A 20,238-nucleotide genomic window follows, 5' to 3' on the forward strand; every position below is an offset into this window, starting at 1 on the left:
CAGGTGTATCCATACTTGGATGATTGGCAAATCAGAGCGAAGTCCAAGATCGAAGGCGAGAAAGTAAGGGCTCAAGTTGTCCAGCTGTTATAAGATCTAAGTTGTATCATCAGTTTTCAGAAGAATCACCTGGAAATGACACAATCCCTAAAATACTTGGGAACCCACTTCAACACAGTAGATAGCCATGTTTTTCTTCCTCAGCTATGCAATCTGAAGATGCCAGATTTTGGAGATCCAGGTAAGGCCACCTCCTAAAGTTTGGCACTATCTACAGGTGTAGAGGTTGATGGGAGTAACTATAGAGGTTGTCTTTTAGGTGAAAACTCATCTGCATCCTCTCAAGGATGTGCTATTTTCACACAGGTCTCCAAGACAGATTTTCTCCAGATGCTGCTGCCCTAGACAGTGGAGACATGTCAAAGTTTGCATTGGTGGCTCCAGCTGGAGGCATTCTCCAAAGGTTTGCATCTTTGCATGTCCTCTTGGGTGATTCTGATGACAGATGTCTTTACGGCTGGTGGGCTTGATGCGAGGGTCATCTAGTTCAAGGCTGATAGTTGTCCTCTCAAAGGGACAGATTGTTGCTGTGAGCCATTTATCTAGCACTGCAGACATTGGAGAATACCTTGGAAGGCAAATCAGTCAGGGTTTTCTCAGACAAGGCTATAGCTGTGGCATATGTCAACATCTACATAGGTAGGTAGGCTTCAAGAGCGCTCCATTGAGACTGGTGGCCCAGTTGTTGTTTTGCTGGGCAGAAGTCCACCTATAGTCTCTATCAACAGCACATGTAGAGGGAATGGACAATGTGCATGCCAACTTTCTCAGCCAGCAGACCCTGGACCCGGAAGAGTGGTCTTTGTTCCAGAAGAACTTCAACAGCATGGTGAGGTGCTGAGGGCAGCCAACATAAAAAGTCTTAGTTCTTCAGCCGCGGATTCTCAAGCCCAAAAGTGCCAACATGGACACTCTGGTACAACCTTTGCCAGAGAAAGGGCTGTTGTACTTGTTTCTCCCATGGCCCATGATAGGCCGGGTTATTCGAAGAGTAGTGCTGGTAATCGTGGTTGCTCGGGTTTGGTAGCATCAATCATGATACATGGTTCTGGTTTGGCTATAGAGGGGCAAGTATCTCAAACTGCCACTTCATCCAACTCTTCTTTCACAGGGTCCAATTGCCCTAGGGATCCGGAATACTGTGGGCTTATGGTATGGCTTTTGAGCACACGGCCGTAGGAGAGTCTTTCATTATCTTGAGATGATGAATGATTTTTTTTCTCTCAGATCATCTTTTTGTACTAATGAGTCCTAGTCTCCAAGGGAAGCCGGCTTCTAATGCTTCCATTTCAAGATGGATTTGCATAGTTATTTCTTCAACGTGTGTAGTAAGCAACCACTGATTTCATTGAGAGCAAGCTGTATGAGGAGAGTGGCTTCTGCATGGGTAGAGTCCTAGGCAGTGCTATCTGAGGAGGTTTATAGGGTGGCTTTGTAGTCCACCCTCCCAACTTTTACGAATTTTTATAGGGTGGATATATCGATACATCTGGACACCACTTTTGGGTCCTTGGAGCTAGCAGCAAGCTCTTCTGCCCCACTCTAGACTTGGGGGACTGCTTTGGTATGTCCCTTTGGTTGAAGACTCATATGCCTTTTGGATTAGAAGGGAAGATTAGTTTCTTACATCAATAGTCGATAGGCATATGAGTTTTGAAGGCCAGCCATGTTGGATTTCAATTTGGCTTCTTTGGTCCCATTTTGTTATGTTTCTATTGGCATTGGTTTAATTGTATTCATTTCAGAGCAGAGCAGACTTGGCAAAGGCCTGATGAAGGTAAGATGTGAAAGCAGGAAAGAAACTGTTCGCAGAAGAACTTCCATGAAGCACTGGTCTTCAGCCTGCAGTGTGTTCAGTGCTATAGCAATCGGTTTCATCACCTTAATATACTCTGCCATGAAAGCAATTTCATTTGAGCAGAAATCTGTTAGGGAAAGCTTCTCACAGATGTCATTGAACACAGTTTCAAACTTCTTCTTGCCCAACAGCATAATAGAATGAATTCCATCTAGTAACATTTGGTACAGCAAGAGTTGTTTCTGAAGTTTCGTACACTATTTCAGCTGCCTGTGGACTTTTACTGCACTTGTCCCAGAGGGCACTGCATTTTGCCAAGGTTCTACGACTTAACTTGTTCTAATTTGTATCTTCATTGGCCCCTTCTGAATCAGACACAGCAATCAGGTTCATCATGTGGAAGTGCATACGATGGTAAGATGGAAGTGCATACTCTATTACTTCTGCATCTGTTTAGTTGTCTAGAATATCTGTAATGTTTGTGAAGGTCCCCTCTCCATTGTCGATTTGTGAGGGCACAACTTGTGTTGGTTTTACGACTGTTGTTTCTGTCTCTGAGAACACTTTGAATGCCTTAACAATGTTTGATCCATTGTCAGTGATAACAAAATTTGGAGTTGATTTTCTCAAGTGTAGATGCAAATAGTTCAAAAGTATGTTGTCCTCGCAAACGTGAATATGCCAGTGCTATAAACTTTCATTCCAATGTGCTGATCTCAATCCAGTGTATGGTAACTCCAAAAAAGCTTCTGTTGTGGGAGATCCATATGTCAGCTGTTGTGCAGACTTCAGTCACAAGTAACAGCTTATTCTAAAGGTCGTTTGTCATCTTACAATACTGGTCCTCAATGTGTCCTGTAAGAGCCTTGCGAGTCAATACAGTTTTAACTGGTTGAAGACCAGTGACCAACTGGATGAATTCTGGTGACTCGACCACTGAGAAGGCTTACCTGTCTGAATATCAAAATTTTGATTAGATCGTGTACCCTTTTCTGTGACATAATGATGCCCCCGTTACTACTTCATGAAGTTTGCTTTCTTTGGCAGGGATTCTGATGCATATGACAAAAAACAGCTTGCTGATCTCTTCAACAAGGCAGTGTATCATGTGCAGCTGGATGGATGTTTTGCAGGTGCTTCTTAAGATCTGCTGTAGTATTGATTGCACAGCTGTAGGTCTGCTTAGAAGCCAGCGGACAAAGTTTGCAACATACACAGATATTTCTGCTGTCTGACCCTACTAATGTAAATTCAGTGAAGACTGAACACTCAAATGAGATTGCATTTTGATTATCATTTTTCTCCATTTGTGCATTCATCCACTCAAGGGTCACCCAGAATCCCAGTTTCTCAGGGCTCTGACAAGGTGCTTTTCCAGTCCACAGGTCTTTGTCACTGCCTCCTTTTTATCTCAGGGTGAGAATATCTTATGTCCACAGAAGTCCTTCCTGTAGGCTTCCTTTTGGAAGGGAGGAGACTTCCTCCACTTCTGGGGTTTCTCTCCCCAGTGTTTAGGGCCTCTTAGCCACTTCAGAGACCCTTTTTATCACTAATAACAGTAAATGCAAATGAGTTTGCAAATTAGTTCTTTTAAGTATGCAAAACAGTCCAGCCCTTTATTAAGCAATTCGTTCAGTAGAGCCCGTTTGACAGGTACATGGGTAGTTGTTGGAATGCACTGTGGCAAGGCAAGAGAAACAAGTTGAACTGGAGGCTTAATGAGTAAAATAGCATGATTGGAAATTTGTCATCAATTGTTCTGCATGCTGTAAACACTAACACAAAAGTAACTTGTTACTTTTTGTAGCCAATCTTTCAAAAAGTAACTAGTTACGTTGATAGTTACCTAAAAATATAACTGATTACAGTAACTAGTGTTAATGTAACTAGTTACTACCCAACACTGCGGTTAGTGTAGAAATAAGTTGTGCACATAAGATAACTGTGTGCAAAGCCTCTGAAAGACATTAGTGCAGAGTTCATTTATATTGCATGCTAATGAAGATATTAGTTATTCAGTAATAATGCCGAGAAGTTCACAGACCAGACAGCTTAGCACTGGGGGGGGGGGGGGGGGGGGGTTTAATGCTGGGATTTAACGCAAGGTCTGAGGAGGAGTAAATTTAGCTCATACTTCTGCAGTCAATGCTAGCATATTCTGGCTTTGTCTGAGAGGAAGAGGTGAGGAGCAGTGTACTGAAGCAAAGAAATGCTGAACTGCGGTATTTGCAAAAAAAATGGTGTGTCAGCACACAGCACTGCATGTGAACCCATCTGTGCATTTGTTGGAATGCCAAAAATTGTTCTACTTGCAGAATAGCATTTCAACATATGTGTAGATGTACTCATGCAAATTTTTGAGCCATTAATAATTTTCTTGTGTGCTATGAGTATCTACTGCTGGCTCAGACACATGTGCATTTGCAGCTGGCATACTCTGCTACGTTAGCACATTTTTTTGTGCATAGCCTATCACCATATTATTTACACCACACTGCTATTTGCACACAATATATTACCACTGTACTAATTACACTGTAATCTGGAGTCAGAAACAGGGTGATGTTGACACTTAACCTAAGTGCCAATATTCAGCCCTTAACCAGTTAACAGCCAAATAAGACCACATAAATAGTAGTCCTATTTTGGCCAGTTAAGGCTAAGGTACTTATTGGTACCTGGATATTTTATAACAGTAGCCAGACATGGCCCAGAACTAAATATTTGTGCATAACTCTGGCAGTGGTAGTCGGCATTTGAAATAAAAATGCTGATGCATACTTCCTTTAATTTACATCTTAAAATAGGGATAGTTTTCAAAATGATTTACATGCTTGTAAAAGCATTTGAATTGTGTTGATTAGCTGTCTAAAATTGCCCTCCCTGGTTTTACAAATTGGGGGAACCTCTTTTTTAGATTTCTGCGTAAATGTTTGATTTCTTATCAAAGGAAACACTATCTTTTTTGACTCCTCTCAATTAGAGAGCTTTTGGGTGGATAAAATGGCTTCATGATGATTTCCTGCATAGTTAGTGATAGAAAAGGTCTTAGGGGAAACCAGATTTGTTTAGTATAACCTAGAGTTAATTTATTTTGTGTTAAGTAATTTCTTCATATTTAGTTCCCAAATACCCCATGATAAGGGCTACAATACCTGCTTTGATTAGATTTTGTAATTTGTTTCCTTTGATTTGTATGGCAATATATAGAAATAAAACAAAAACAACCCAAAAGGAATAAGGTAATACCTTTTTTATTGGACTAGCATTTTATGAAGAGCTTTTAAAAGTAACCCTTCTTCAGATCAGAAATAAGCAAATGTTGACAAATATCAGTGTACAGTATATAAGGAAAACATGAAAGCATTTCAGGGATAGGAAGAGAGAGGGGTGGGTCGTTCATTTGACAGGAGACAGAGAGATAGCAAAAGCAGTTTTAAATGTCTATGTAGAGAGAAAGGAAGCCCAGATCTTTAAGTTCAGTGCTGGGGCCGATCCTGTTCAATATGTTTGTGGGTGACATTGCTGAACGTTTCATGACCATTCAACAGGGAAGTTACAAGAAATTTATGGATGTTTGGGAACCATTAACTAAGTACTGCAAGGACTGACCTCTTTTGATCACCTTTTAAACATACACATCCAGGGTGGGAGGGTGGTGAAGGGGGCTTCGTTTTGGAATTGATTCAGGCGAAATGTATAGATAGTTCTTGTAGGTATTTATTGATTGATTAATAGATGGAAGGGGGGGGGAAATATTTTTCTTTTTTAATGAATTCCTGTAAGTTTAATGTGCTTTAATTTTAATATTGTGTTTACATGTTGTGGCCAGGCCGGTTCCTGAGTAGATGGAAAGCCTGGCTCGGACCACAGGTAGATTTGATGTAGCGCCTTTTATATGGCTGGTAGAAAGAAAAACCAGGAAAATGGATTTCCGAGAAAACTGCACTCAGGTTTATTGGTACTTTCAGGAAAAGGAAAAAAAAATGGTTCAAACTGGTAATTAGTTCTCAAGGTTCACTAATGCAATCACACTTGCTCGAGTCCAGGCAACCTGCCCTGGGCTTTAGGATCAGCACCCAAACAGTTCTTGCAAACAGAAAAAAACATATTCAAAACAAGAATTCAAATGTGTCCTTAGTTTTTCTGACCCAAAGTTTCCCTCCTGGGGAATGGCTGGCATTTCCCAGCCACTGTTCCTTCTCACATACAGCCGGGCACCCCTTGTGCTGGCCCTCTGGTTTCTCATTTAGTGCTTCAATCCAAAAGGAGAAAACCTCATAACTTTTCTTTCATGCTTTGGTTTTCATGAAAGCATGGCAAACGGACTTCAAAAAAAAATACTTTCTCTTAATTAGGCAGAGCTGCTTCTGCCCTGTTCACAGCCTTGCTCTAACTCAGGGTTTTCAAACCACCAGGACTGGATTTCCCATAAGACAGGAAGGACCTTTCATATTTCATTCCCTCCTATATCCATGCCCTCTTCAAACTCACTTTCATCAGGAAGGCTGCTCATTTCCCAGTCATTAGTTCTGTAGTCAGGGCTGTTTCTCCACCCATTAACTTCAGGCTGTTCCACCCATCCCCCGCTTTGCCTGCCTGCCAGCTCCTTCAGAACGTTCTCTCTCTGAGGGCAAACCCCCGGGTCTCCCTCCCAAGATTGGCTAGGCAGTGCACTGTACCTCCCAGAATTTACACTTCCTCCTTTGCTGGGTTGACCTCCTGCAAACGTCCTGGGTTGGGGAATTGGAACTCTGGAGTCTGGTGTGTAGCTGAACTCTCTTGATTAGAGCCAGCTGAGCTCCCCTTCTTGCTCTGCCTGCTTCCTATTTGAAGCAGTCTGTCCTGCACATCATGAGTGCTGACCCCATCCCCTCCTGGGTTGGTTTTATGTTTCTGTCTTTGAGGAAAGGACTGATAGGGGAGATAATTAGCTTTCAGTGCCCTACCCACTTGGCTACTGGGCTGTGCTACACCCTGCCTCTGCACCTTCCCTCCTGGCTGAGTCAGCTGTTCCTGCTCTAGGCCAGGTTTTCCAGAGCCCATTGATACATGCTGGGGAGGTTTAGACATTCTTTTCACTGGGACAGGGGCTTCCCTGTCAAATACCCCCCTACTTAAAACCCTATTGGTCCTTTCCTGCCCCAAACCCTTGGAAGACTCTTCTCCCAAACATGGTGAGTCTATTCTGGGAACTTCCTCTATCTCCGACACCTCTTTCAGATCTGAGGAACCCCACCCTTGTTCCCCCCGAGTGGTGTCCTGATTTATTTCCTCCTCTTTTACCTCTGGGATGACCGCCCGTTCGCATATCAGTTGGGCAATCCGATCCCCCTCCTTTATCTGGTGCTCCTTCTTTCCTAAGTTTACCACCAGAACCTTGAGCGAACCCCGAAAATCTGGGTTAATCACTCCCACTCCTATATGGATCCTGTGCTGGAGTGTCAACCCGGACCTTGATGCCAGGTGCCCATAACATCCCTCCGGCAGGGCTACCACCAGGCCCGTGTCCACTAATTTACGCCCCCCTTTGGGTACCCATATCTCTTGAATACTACTCAAGTCTAAGCACACTGAGTGCGAAGTGGCTTGGACGGGTAACCTGGCCTTAGAGGATACCCGCATAATCTTTAAAACTGACCTTTCTGCAGTTTGTTCCTTTACTGACAAGTGGACTTCTCTTGTACCCTTCCCAGGTAAAGTTTCCTCCCTGTCTCCCAGTGGATGCCTGATGCACTCCCCACACCTGGAGCATTCCTCAAACCACTGCCCAACATACTGCACTAGGCTGGGCCAATAGAACTTATCCTGCACTCGTCTAACCGTTGGGTCTTGGGCCAAGTGCTCTCCCCACGTCCCTATGAATGGCCCAGAATATTTGCCTCCTGAAGGCCGCCGGCACTACCAGGTGCCTTTGTTTCCTACCCCTCATGGGATTCCATCTCACCTGATACAAAAGTCCTCCCACTACCTGAAACTGATGAGCTCCTTTCCTTCCCCCGTCCTCCCACTGTTCTAAAGCCTCCCTTAATGTGGGATCCCGTCGTTGCTCCCACCCAAGGGAAAACGCCGTGCTACCTCATAGGACACCCAGGGTAGCTGACTGTCCCCCTGTTGGCTTTGGAAGCATAGCTCCTTATCAGCTCGCCGCTCCGCCCAACTCTTGGGCTCCTTCCGGGAAGGTTCCTCTAGAATACTATTCTCCAGGGGAAAGATTTGGGCTAGCTCCTCTTCACCCCCTAGGGCTACCCCCCCTCCTCGGGCCTCAAAACATTCCCAAAACCAGGGTCACTCCCGACCCAGGATTACCTCATAGGGTGGCTTAGGCATCCATGCCATCTTCAGGGCATACCCTTTCCCATGATAGTCCACCCAGACCTGTTTTAATACGTATGGTAGGAAGGTCCCGTGCATACACTGGATCTGGGTTTTCCCTTGGGGTCTATCTATCTCCTGACCCCTGGCTTTGAGGATCCGTGTCCACACCCTCTGGGATAGAATAGATTGGTTGGCACCTGAATCTAAAAGGGCCACCACTGGCACCCCTTCCACCTTCACCTGGATCATGCACTCCCCCTTAAGACCCAGTACCGGGAACCCTGCCCTATTCGTCAAGTTCCTCTTGGCCGGACATTGCCGCCTCCAATGACCCGGCTTCCCGCAGGCAAAACATTTACCAGCAAGCGGAACCATGGCGGGACCCTGATGCATGCCCCCGTCTCTCCGGAAGCATCTTTTTAGGCCTTGTATCAAGGCTTTAGGATGCTCCTTCTGAGCCCTATATGCTGCTTGGAACTGTCTCTCATAATGGTCTGGGCCAAAGCCCTGATGAATGTCACCCTCTGCAGCTAATTTATTCAGTCTAATGGGCTCCCCAAAAGGAGCTCCTACCAGCCCGACGACTGGTCCTACACCGCCGGCCACGGGCACTGCGGGTCTCTGGGCTAAGTTGTTGATGGCCAGGATCTGTGCCCCCATCTGGTCTGCTGGGTTTGATGGTCCGCCTTCCATAGGTCTGCCTGGGTCTGCAGCATGTCCTGAAAACTCTGCTGGAGCTTATGCATCTCCAACTCCAGCCCCGTCAGGAACTTCGACGCTTCCATCCTGGAAAATAAACAGCAGAGAAAAGGAAACCCAAGTGCAGCTCTTTAAGCTTTAGGGATTTTCCCCTCCGCCCTCGTCCAGAGCTCTCTGGTCCCCTTACCCTGCAATCCACACCAGCTATCCCCTAAGCACTATTACCTTGGGGACTGATGTGTCTCAGCGTTGGGATATTAGGGCCTCCCCAGCCACTCCTCCAATCAGGACCTCTGGATCTCGGCTCACACGTCCGATTCCATTCTCTCGCTCAGCAGTCTGCTTCCCTGGGCACCTCACTGCTGCTCCTTATGCTGCTCTGGAACCACACCTTCCGAATGGTCACCTTGCTTCCGGCTTGGCTTTTGTAATCAAAACAAAAACTGACTAATTAAAAGTCAAGTTAGCCGAATCTTTGTGTTCCACCACTCAGGATTTCCACAGAAAAAAAACCTCAAATTGTCCCACGCTCTGGGTTCAAATACTGGGATATTTGCCTGCTTTTGGACACAGTACTTTAGGCAATATTTCCCCCTTTTCCAAAGGCACACAGTTTGTCCTCTTCTGCTCAGTCTCAAAACCCAAACTAGAGAGAGAAAAAAAAATTCTCCACAATTCTCTCTTTTTTTTTTCAAAACTTTTTCTGCTGCAGTTCCTTCACCAGTCTGTGGGCGACACTATAATCCCACCACTGCCACCAACTTCCTGTGGCCGGGCCGGTTCCTGAGTAGGTGAAAAGCCTGGCTCAGACCACAGGTAGATTTAATGTAGCGCCTTTTATATAGCTGGTAGAAAAAAAAACCAGGAAAATGGATTTCCGAGAAAACTGCACTCAGGTTTATTGGTACTTTCAGGAAAAGGAAAAAAAAAATGGTTCAAACTGGTAATTAGTTCTCAAGGTTCACTAATGCAATCACACTTGCTCGAGTCCAGGCAACCTGCCTTGGGCTTTAGGATCAGCACCCAAACAGTTCTTGCAAACAGAAAAAAAACATATTCAAAACAAGAATTCAAATGTATCCTTAGTTTTTCTGACCCAAAGTTTCCCTCCTGGGGAATGGCTAGCATTTCCTAGCCACTGTTCCTTCTCACATACAGCCGGGCACCCCTTGTGCTGGCCCTCTGGTTTCTCATTTATTGCTTCAATCCAAACGGAGAAAAACCCCATAACTTTTCTTTCATGCTTTGGTTTTTATGAAAGCATGGCAAACGGACTTCAAAAGAATACTTTCTCTTAATTAGGCAGAGCTGCTTCTGCCCTGTTCACAGCTTTGCTCTAGCTCAGGGTTTTCAAACCACCAGGACTGGATTTCCCATAAGACAGGAAGGACCTTTCATATTTCATTCCCTCCTATATCCATGCCCTCTTCAAACTCACTTTCATCAGGAAGGCTGCTCATTTCCCAGTCATTAGTTCTGTAGTCAGGGCTGTTTCTCCACCCATTAACTTCAGGCTGTTCCACCCATCCCCTGCTTTGCCTGCCTGCCAGCTCCTTCAGAACGTTCTCTCTCTGAGGGCAAACCCCCGGGTCTCCCTCCCAAGATTGGCTAGGCAGTGCACTGTACCTCCCAGAATTTACACTTCCTCCTTTGCTGGGTTGACCTCCTGCAAACGTCCTGGGTTGGGGAACTGGAACTCTGGAGTCTCGGCGTGTAGCTGAACTCTCTTGATTAGAGCCAGCTGAGCTCCCCTTCTTGCTCTGCCTGCTTCCTATTTGAAGCAGTCTGTCCTGCACACCACGAGTGCTGACCCCACCCCCTCCTGGGTTGGTTTTATGTTTCTGTCTTTGAGGAAAGGACTGATAGGGGAGATAATTAGCTTTCAGTGCCCTCCCCACCTGGCTACTGGGCTGTGCTACACCCTGCCTCTGCACCTTCCCTCCTGGCTAAGTCAGCTGTTCCTGCTCTAGGCCAGGTTTTCCTGAGCCCATTGATGCATGCTGGGGAGGTTTAGACATTCTTTTCACTGGGACAGGGGCTTCCCAGTCACAATGTATTAATTATTGCGAACATTTGTAGTTTGGAAATTGAATAAAGAATTAAAAAAAAAAAAAAAAAAAAAGACATTGCTGAAGGGTAGAAGGAAAGGTTTGCCTTTTTGTGGATGATACCAAGATTTGGGTTTTGTTTTTTTTTTTTAATTCTTTATTCATTTTCAAATTTACAGTAAGTGTAACAATATATCCAAACAAATTAACAATAAATATAACACTTAATAATCATCAATGGTACAAATAATATGCTCTTATCTCCCACGCTTCCCACCCTTTCTTATCATATAATCCAGTGGTTCCCAACCCTGTCCTGGAGGACCACCAGGCCAGTCGGGTTTTCAGGATAGCCCTCATGAATATGCATGGAGCAGATTTGCATGCCTGGCACCTCCATTATATGCAGATCTCTCATGCATATTCATGAGGGCTATCCTGAAAACCTAACTGGCCTGGTGGTCCTCCAGGACAGGGTTGGGAACCACTGATATAATCAATACCTTATACAATATGTAACAATAAATTTACCCTCCCTCCCCCCCTCACAATCAAACTTATAAATTTAAGGGAAAAAATAAAAAATAAAATGTCATCTAATCAGTACAATACTTTGTAAATGGCTCCCACACATCCTGAAATTTCCTGAAAAAACCGCGCTGTATTGCAATAAATCTTTCCATTTTATAAACATGACATAAGGAATTCCACCAGAAATTATAATTTAATCTACTCCAATTTTTCCAATTATATTAGAAGGGAGCCAGGGCACGAGGCAAGCCTTGGCAGCGTCTCTTGTCGATTTTTATCTTTTTTTCTTTCAGGCAGGAGCGAGGGAAGGCAGGAGGAAGCAGCCGGAGCAGGCTGATTGGACCGGGGTCGCGGCGAGAGTTAGCTCTGCCCACCCCCACCCGCGTCACAGGTTGCATCGGGCCCGGGCTCCCCCTTTAATTAGAAGGGAGCCAGGGCACGAGGCAAGCCTTGGCAGCGTCTCTTGTCGATTTTTATCTTTTTTTCTTTCAGGCAGGAGCGAGGGAAGGCAGGAGGAAGCAGCCGGAGCAGGCTGATTGGACCGGGGTCGCGGCGAGAGTTAGCTCCGCCCACCCCCACCTGCGTCACAGGTTGCATCGGGCCCGGGCTCCCCCTTTAATTAGAAGGGAGCCAGGGCACGAGGCAAGCCTTGGCAGCGTCTCTTGTCGATTTTTATCTTTTTTTCTTTCAGGCAGGAGCGAGGGAAGGCAGGAGGAAGCAGCCGGAGCAGGCTGATTGGACCGGGGTCGCGGCGAGAGTTAGCTCCGCCCACCCCCACCCGCGTCACAGGTTGCATCGGGCCCGGGCTCCCCCTTTAATTACAAGGGAGCCAACGGCGCCCAGCCGTTCGGAGCCAGAAACGCCAAGTAATTCACTTTCTTTACTCTCTTCTCTCTCTCTTACCCACAGCAGGAGCGCACCAGCACTTCAAGAGAGCGATGGAGGACCCAGGATCCCAGAGGTACTTTCCAGTATACTGCACAGAGTGCAATATGTACGACTACCTCCCCTTGGGAAGGCGGGAGTACATATGCAGTCGGTGTCAGGAACTGGAAAGCCTGAGGATGGAGGTCGGCAGATTGAGGGTCAGGGTCCAGGAACTGGAGGGACTGGAGGGACTGCGCAACACAGAGGAGACGAGCTGGTCAGCCGAGGACACGGACGGAACAGGCCCCATTGTGGATCAGGTGAGGGACCTCGAGAGATTCATTGAGGAGGCCTATAGAAGGAAGGTGGAGGAACAGGAACAGCAGCTGCACGGACGGATGTCGGCAGATGAGACCCAGGACCCACAAGGTGACACCGGGGAAGGACCTAGCGGAGGAACCACGCAAGAGTAGGAGACCGTGACTCACCGGGACCCCGAGGGAGAGACACCGCACTACACCGAGGACACGGACCTGAGACAGAAGAGGTTGCTGAGGAGAGGGAAGTCTGCTATTGTGGTGGGAGACTCGATCTTGAGAGAGGTGGATAGTCACGTAGCTGGAGGAAGGGAGGATCGGCTAGTGACTTGTCTCCCGGGGGCCAAGACACGAGACATCACTGATAGGATCGAGAGGATCCTGGACGGAGCAGAGACAGAGGAGACTGCGGTGATAATCCACTTCGGAACAAATGATGTTAGCCGGAGGAACTTCAGCATGGCCACACTGACTGACCAGTTCAGGGTCCTGGGACGAAAGCTGAAGCGGAGTACCCGGAGGATAGCATTCTCAGAGATCCTGCCTGTACCGAGAGCAGATGCAAAGAGGCAGGCAGACCTCCAGGCTGTGAATGCATGGTTGAGGAGATGGTGCCAGGAGGAGGGCTTCCACTTTGTGAGGAACTGGACGTCCTTCTGGGGAAAGAGTAAGCTCTACCGGCGGGACGGCCTGCACCTGAGCACAGCGGGAACTAGACTACTGGCAGCCAATGTGAGGAAGGAGATCGAGAGGGCTTTAAACTGAGGAGAGGGGGAAAGCCGACAGCCGATCTGATGTTGACGCTTCGGACAGCAGTATCCAGAACAGATGCTGAACGGGCTGACTGCAAGGAGGAAGTAGAGAGACCGGTGGATCTTATGATCAGACAGCGAGGGAAACACCAGGTAAGGGGAGCTTGCTGGGAGGAGACTAAGGGGCATGGAGACACAAGGGGACTGGGTGGCACGAGGGCAAAAGCTGAGGGCAGTATAGAGGTGCCACAAGACGAGGGGGATCAAACAGAGGCTCAAGGGATGATAGCCCAGGAGGGGGCCGGTAGGGCTAGAAAACCCAGAGGAAAAGCGGGGAAGTGGGGTGGCGGGGATGTGGAGAAGCCGAAAGCTAAGAGGGTAAAGGCTGAGGGCAAAGCAGAAGCACAGGGAACGGAAAAAATGCCCGAAATCCAAGAGCAAGTGGCCCAGGTAAATGCAAAGGTGGAAGAAAAACGACGGAACCTGAGGTGCTTATACGCAAACGCAAGAAGCCTCATGGCCAAGATGGGTGAACTAGAAGTCGTGGCCAAGGGGGAGGACCTGGATATAATTGGAATAGTAGAAACCTGGTGGACAGAGGAAAATCAATGGGACGTGGTGCTGCCGGGGTACAAGCTTTACAGGAGGGAGGAGGCATAGCACTGTATATAAAGGACTCTATCCACTCGGTCGGGATGGATATGGCAACAAAGGCAGAGGGGCTGGAATCACTATGGATCAAATTACCCGGAAACAAGGGTGCGGGCATAAAACTGGGGCTGTACTATCGACCACCTGGTGCGCCAGAAGGAGTCGGACACGACTTGGAAGCAGAATTGAGACAGGAATGCAGGACTGGAAGTGTAACAGTGATGGGGGACTTCAACTACCCGGGAATAGACTGGAGTACGGGTCACTCCAACTGCACTAGGGAGACAGGATTTGTAGAAACTGTGAAGGACTGCTTCATGGAACAACTAGTCAAAGAACCGACGCGAGGGGGTACTACTCTTGACCTCATCCTAAACGGATTAGGGGGGCCTGCTAGAGGGATAGAAGTGGGAGGACCACTAGGCAATAGTGATCACAACACGATCAGATTCACATTAGAAAGAGAGACACCCATAGTAAGGAGGACCGCAACAACTGCGCTGAATTTCAAGAAAGGGAACTATGTTGCTATGAGGGAAATGGTGGGGAGGAAGCTCAGAAACATCTTTAGGATGGAGACTGTGGGAAGCGCCTGGACCCTATTCAGGGACACCCTGCAGGAAGCACAGAGAAGGTACGTCCCCATTTTCAAGAAAGGCTGCAAGAACAAGCGATCAAAGGACCCGGTTTGGATGTCAACAGAAGTAAAGAAGGCGATAAAGGACAAAAAGGTATCCTTCCGGAGATGGAAAAAGGACCCAACGGAGGAAAATCACCAGACGCACAGGAAATGCCAAAAGGAATGCCACCGGGAGGTTAGAAAAGCAAAGGGAGAATACGAAGAGGGGCTGGCCAGAGAGGCGAAAAACTTCAAGGCATTCTTCAGTTACGTTAAGGGAAAGCGACCAGTGAGAGAGGAGGTGGGGCCGTTGGACGATGGGGATAGGAAGGGAGTGATTAAGGAGGATAAAGAGGTAGCTGAGAGGTTGAACACGTTCTTCTCGTCGGTTTTCACGAGCGAAGACACATCTAATATACCGGACTCAGAGGAGCTCATGAGTGGGGAACAGGCTGAAAAATTGGATCACATAGAGGTAAGTAAGGAAGATGTCCTCAAACAGATAGACAGGCTAAAATGCGGCAAATCACCGGGCCCGGACGGGATCCACCCAAGGGTCCTGAAGGAACTAAGACAAGAAATAGCGGGCACAATCCAGCATGTTTGCAACCTATCCTTGAAAACTGGTGAGGTACCAGAGGACTGGAAATTGGCGAATGTCACACCTATCTTCAAGAAGGGATCGAGGGGGTGACCCCGGGAACTACAGGCCGGTGAGCCTGACTTCAATTATAGGGAAGATGGTGGAAGCTATGATCAAGTGGGCATTTGCGAGCACATCGAGAAGAATGACCTATTGAGAACAAGCCAGCACGGATTCTGTAAGGGAAGGTCGTGCCTAACGAACCTTCTGTACTTCTTTGAGGGAATAAGCAGTCGGGTGGACAATGGGGAACCCCATAGACATCATTTACCTCGATTTTCAAAAGGCTTTCGACAAGGTGCCACATGAAAGGCTGCTTAAGAAGCTGTGGAACCACGGGGTGGGAGGGGATGTGCACAGATGGATCAAGAACTGGTTGTCGGGCAGACTGCAGAGGGTCGGAGTAAAGGGTCAATATTCTGACTGGCGGGGAGTCACAAGCGGTGTACCACAGGGGTCGGTGCTGGGGCCATTACTCTTTAACATATTTATCAATGACCTGGAAAAGGAGGCAAAGTGCGAGGTTATAAAATTTGCAGACGATACCAAACTGTGCGGCAGAGTTAGGACCAGGGAGGAGTGGGAGGACCTACAAAGAGACCTAGACAAGCTAGAAGACTGGGCAAACAAATGGCAAATGCGCTTTAACGTGGACAAATGCAAGGTCATGCATATAGGGAAAAAGAACCCGTTGTTCAACTACAAATTGGGGGGGGGTATTGTTGGGAGACAGCAGACTTGAGAGAGACTTGGGTGTGCTGGTGGATGCATCACTGAAGCCATCTGCACAGTGCGCAGCAGCCTCGAAAAAAGCCAACAGGATGCTTGGCATCATGAAGAAGGGCATAACAACCAGAACACGGGAAGTCATCATGCCATTGTATCGAGCGATGGTGCGTCCACATCTGGAATACTGCGTTCAGTATTGGTCGCCGCACCTCAAGAAGGACATGGCGGTACTTGAGAGAGTCCAAAGGAGAGCAACGAAAATGGTAAAAGGGCTGGAACACTGCCCATACGCCGAGAGGTTGGATAGGCTGGGGCTCTTCTCTCTGGAAAAGAGGAGGCTCAGGGGAGATATGATAGAGACCTTCAAGATCATGAGGGGCATAGAGAGGGTGGATAGGGACAGATTCTTCAGACTGAAGGGGACAACAGGTACGAGGGGGCATTCGGAGAAACTGAAGGGAGATAGGTTCAAAACAAACGCAAGGAAGTTTTTTTTCACCCAAAAGGTCGTGGACACTTGGAATGTGCTACCGGAGGAAGTGATCAGGCAGAGTACGGTACAGGGATTCAAACAGGGATTGGACGGATTCCTGAAGGATAAAGGGATCACGGGATACTGAGGGAGGAGCTGGGATGTAACACAAGTATAGAAAGCTAATCAGGTAATGAGTATAGAAACCAAACCAGGTCGTGCATGTGCAAGACCGGAGGGTTAGGACTTCGATAGGAAGACAGGACTTAAATGAGAAACCAAGGTGGCAAGGGAGCCCCCTCTGGTGATACAGACAGGTCGTAACCTGTTTGGGCCGCCGCGGGAGCGGACTGCTGGGCGGGATGGACCTGTGGTCTGACCCGGCGGAGGCACTGCTTATGTTCTTATGTTCTTATTGAATGGTAACCCCAGTCATTATAAATAATAATTTGTTATTATTTGTAAAAATCTGACTTTTTGCTCTCATTGCCATACCAAATAGCACATGTTGTGGCTGCTGCTAGAAGGATGCTGAGCTGTATAAAGAGAGGCGTAACCAGTAGAAGAAAGAAGGTGTTGATGCCCCTGTAGAGGTCATTGGTGAGGCCCCACTTGGAGTATTGTGTTCAGTTTTGGAGACTGTATCTGGCAAAGGACATAAGAAGACTTGAAGCAATCCAGAGGAGGGTGACAAAAATGATAGGAGATTTGTGTCAAAAGACCTATGAGGAGAGCCTGGAAGCCCTGAAAAGTATTAACGTAGATCAAAATCTTTTCCAGAGAAAGGAAAATGGTAAAACCAGAGGACATAATTTGAGGTTGAGGAGGGTAGACTCAAGAGCAATGTAAGGAAATTCTTCTTTACAGAGAGGATGGTGGATGCCTAGAAAGCGCTCCCGAGAGAGGTGGTGGAGAGGAAAACGGTGACAGAGTTCAAAAAACCGTGGGATGAAAACAGAGGATCTAGAATCAGAAAATAATAGTAAATAGCGAAGAACTAAGGCCAGTACTGGACAGACTTGCATGGTCTGTGTCTGTATATGGCTGTTTGGTTGAGGAGGTCGTCATTGGCTGGGATGGTGTAGATGGGCTGGAGTGAGCTTTGACGGAGACTTCAGTAGTTGGAAACTAAGCACTGTACCGGGCAGAGCTTTGGATTCTTGCCCAGAAATAGCTAAGAAGAAGAAAAAAAAATATTTTAATTGAATCAGGTTGTGCAGACTGGATGGACTATTCGGGTCTTTATATGCCGTCATCTACTATGTTACTATAACATAACGTCACGCTTATTAACCGTGTAGCCGTAAGTTCAACGTGATTTACAAAAGATTATAAACAAAGAACAATATTATTAGAAACAGAATAAATCATTTAACCAAGGGCTGCTTTTACTAAGCTGCATTGGCGCGCGCGCTAGATGCTAACGCCAGCATTGAACTGGCATTAGTTCTTGGCGCATGCGGCAATGCAGGGATAGCGCATGCGGCAATGCAGTGCGCGCTAAAAATGCTAGCACATCTTAGTAAAAGGAGCCGCAAGTATTTTGAAAAAAGATAAGTTTTCTACAAAGTCCTAAAATGTTTATAGGAATAAGCAGTGAGTAATAATGATCAAAATTCTTTATCATGGGAAGCTACCTGAAATGCCAAAGTATGTTCAAGAAATTTTTTGCTTTTACAACCCTGTACAGAGAGAAAATTAAACAAGGCATGAGATTTTCAACTGTGTTTGTACGATGCAATAGAAAATCTATCAACCAGGTAAAATGGAGCAGTGCCATACAGAACCTTGTGACAGAAACAACCCAACTTGAACAGAACACGATCCTCCATCGGTAGCCAATGTAATTCACAGTAAAATGGCTTAACATAGTCATACTTCTTTAAGCCATAAATCAGTCTGACCGCTGTATTCTGAATCAGTAGCAATCTGGTCATGCCTTTCTTAGTAATTGTCAAATAAAAAATGTTACCATAGTCAAGAAGACTGAACCAAAAGTCTGAAAGCGGAAAACTCAAAAAATGGTTTGATAATTCGCAATTTCCATAGAGTATAATATGTTTTATGTACCACTGCATCTATCTGTTTTTTCATGGTCAGATGCTGGTCCAAAACAACTCCTAGTATTTATTTTAATTGTCTGGTAGGTGTCATAATATTTCATCATTTTCATTTCAAAGGTTTTACGTTTTTGGATTGTCCTAAAGTTCCCTTTTAGTATTCTTACCATAAAATGATTGGTGCAGTGGTCAGTTTTTCCAAAGTGTTGTCCAGCAGAGATGACATCCTGGTTGGTATTGCAATTTTTAATATGATATCTATGTAAGTTGATTCTGGTCTTTAGCATTTGTTTTTTTTATTTTTATGCCATGGGTTATTTCTGCTATTGTATTATGGAAAATAATATATTAAAATTTGATTAAATAAAAATATAAAATTGCCCTCCTTCAGTGCAGCTAATAAGAGGAGGCATGCTAGGCAGTGGTGTAGCCACTGATGGGCCTTGGAGAGCCATAGCCCCACCATTTTGGAATCAGGCTCACCCTGTCAGTAGCAGCTGCACAAGACAGTGAGAGAAGAACTGGAAGTGATGTCAACATCCACACTGCTCAAAGTCCACCCAAGTTAAGCTTAGGCCACTTTAAAAAAATAAATAAATCAGTGCTGATTACATCACTGGCTACATGTTTAAGTCAGGGATGTAAAGCATGTACCGTCTACAGATTCGATTCTCAAATGTCCACTCAAAAATAAAACTGATGCAAGTGACTATGGGCTCCTTTTACGAAGTGCGTTAGGGCATTAACGCGTGGAATAGCGAATGCTACATTGCCGCGTGTGCTAGACTCTAACGCCAGCATTGAGCTGGCCTTAGTTCTAGCCGCATAGTGCGTGGTAATATCCTGTGTGCGCTAAAAACGCTATCGCACCTTAGTAAAAGGAGCCCTATGTGCATATGAATATTCTCACTTTGAAAACTAGAGCAAAACCCTCAGGTAGAAAGCATACAGTTTTTCCCCTGTGCTGTCAATTGTATCAAGGCTTGGGGCTCCTTTTACTAAGGTGCGCTAGGGCTTTAATGTGTGCGCTTTAATGCGTGCGCTACATTGCCGCATGCGCTAGACCTTAATTCCAACATTGAGCTGGTGTTAGTTCTAGAAGCATAGCGCGCGGTAATTTCCTGCGTGTGCTAAAAACACTAGCGCACCTTAGTAAAAGCAGCCCTTGGTGTGACATTGCTTAACAATATGATTCTCAAATGTTTTCATCCTTGCAGTTCAAAATATTTATACACTTAAAAATATTTATAACCTCAACTTTAGTATGAAAGATTTCTGTTAAAATCCATTTCCTCACACTCTTTATTTTGAGGCCGTCCCCATGTTCTCCACTGCTGCTATGGCTTCTGCATAGACCTACTTCTCAAACTGTCACGGGAGATGAATTTCACTTATGAAGTGCATTTGGTGGCTGATGGAAAATTTGGAACCCAAGAGCGGGTAAGTGACTAAAGGTGACTAAAGGTACTACAAACTAATGAAGTATATCAAATGACTATTGAATTATTAGGATTAGGATTTTATTTTTCACTTGTATGCATGGATTTAATATCTTGCAAGGGTAATAGAATTCTCTCTCTCTCTCTCTGCCCCCCTGTGTGGGAACAGTCACAGCATATGAATACTGACATAGGTGCTAGATTTGTGGGTTCAGTAGGTGCTTGAGTACACCTA

The 20,238-nt window shown here is 46.1% G+C and overlaps 2 protein-coding genes across 4 annotated transcripts in view; one reads left to right on the plus strand and one right to left on the minus strand.

Annotated features, from left to right (window-relative positions):
* Nucleotides 1-20,238, plus strand: part of GRIN1 (glutamate ionotropic receptor NMDA type subunit 1) — a 415,565-nt gene that overhangs the window by 210,736 nt on the left and 184,591 nt on the right. For all 3 annotated transcript variants that reach the window (XM_033960212.1, XM_033960213.1, XM_033960211.1), the window contains one exon: nucleotides 19,877-20,004. In XM_033960212.1, the coding sequence (XP_033816103.1) occupies nucleotides 19,877-20,004 (128 nt within the window). The remainder of the gene's footprint in view (nucleotides 1-19,876; nucleotides 20,005-20,238) is intronic.
* On the minus strand, nucleotides 5,097-10,633 carry LOC117367561. Its single transcript, XM_033960214.1, has 2 exons — nucleotides 9,101-10,633; nucleotides 5,097-8,962 (listed from the first exon to the last, which is right to left on the minus strand). The coding sequence occupies exon 2, from the start codon at nucleotides 7,481-7,483 to the stop codon at nucleotides 6,551-6,553; it is 933 nt and encodes a 310-aa protein (XP_033816105.1). The 5' UTR covers nucleotides 7,484-8,962; nucleotides 9,101-10,633; the 3' UTR covers nucleotides 5,097-6,550.

This window comes from Geotrypetes seraphini, chromosome 10 (genome assembly GCF_902459505.1).
Source record: "Geotrypetes seraphini chromosome 10, aGeoSer1.1, whole genome shotgun sequence".
Taxonomy (NCBI): Eukaryota; Metazoa; Chordata; class Amphibia; order Gymnophiona; family Dermophiidae; genus Geotrypetes; species Geotrypetes seraphini.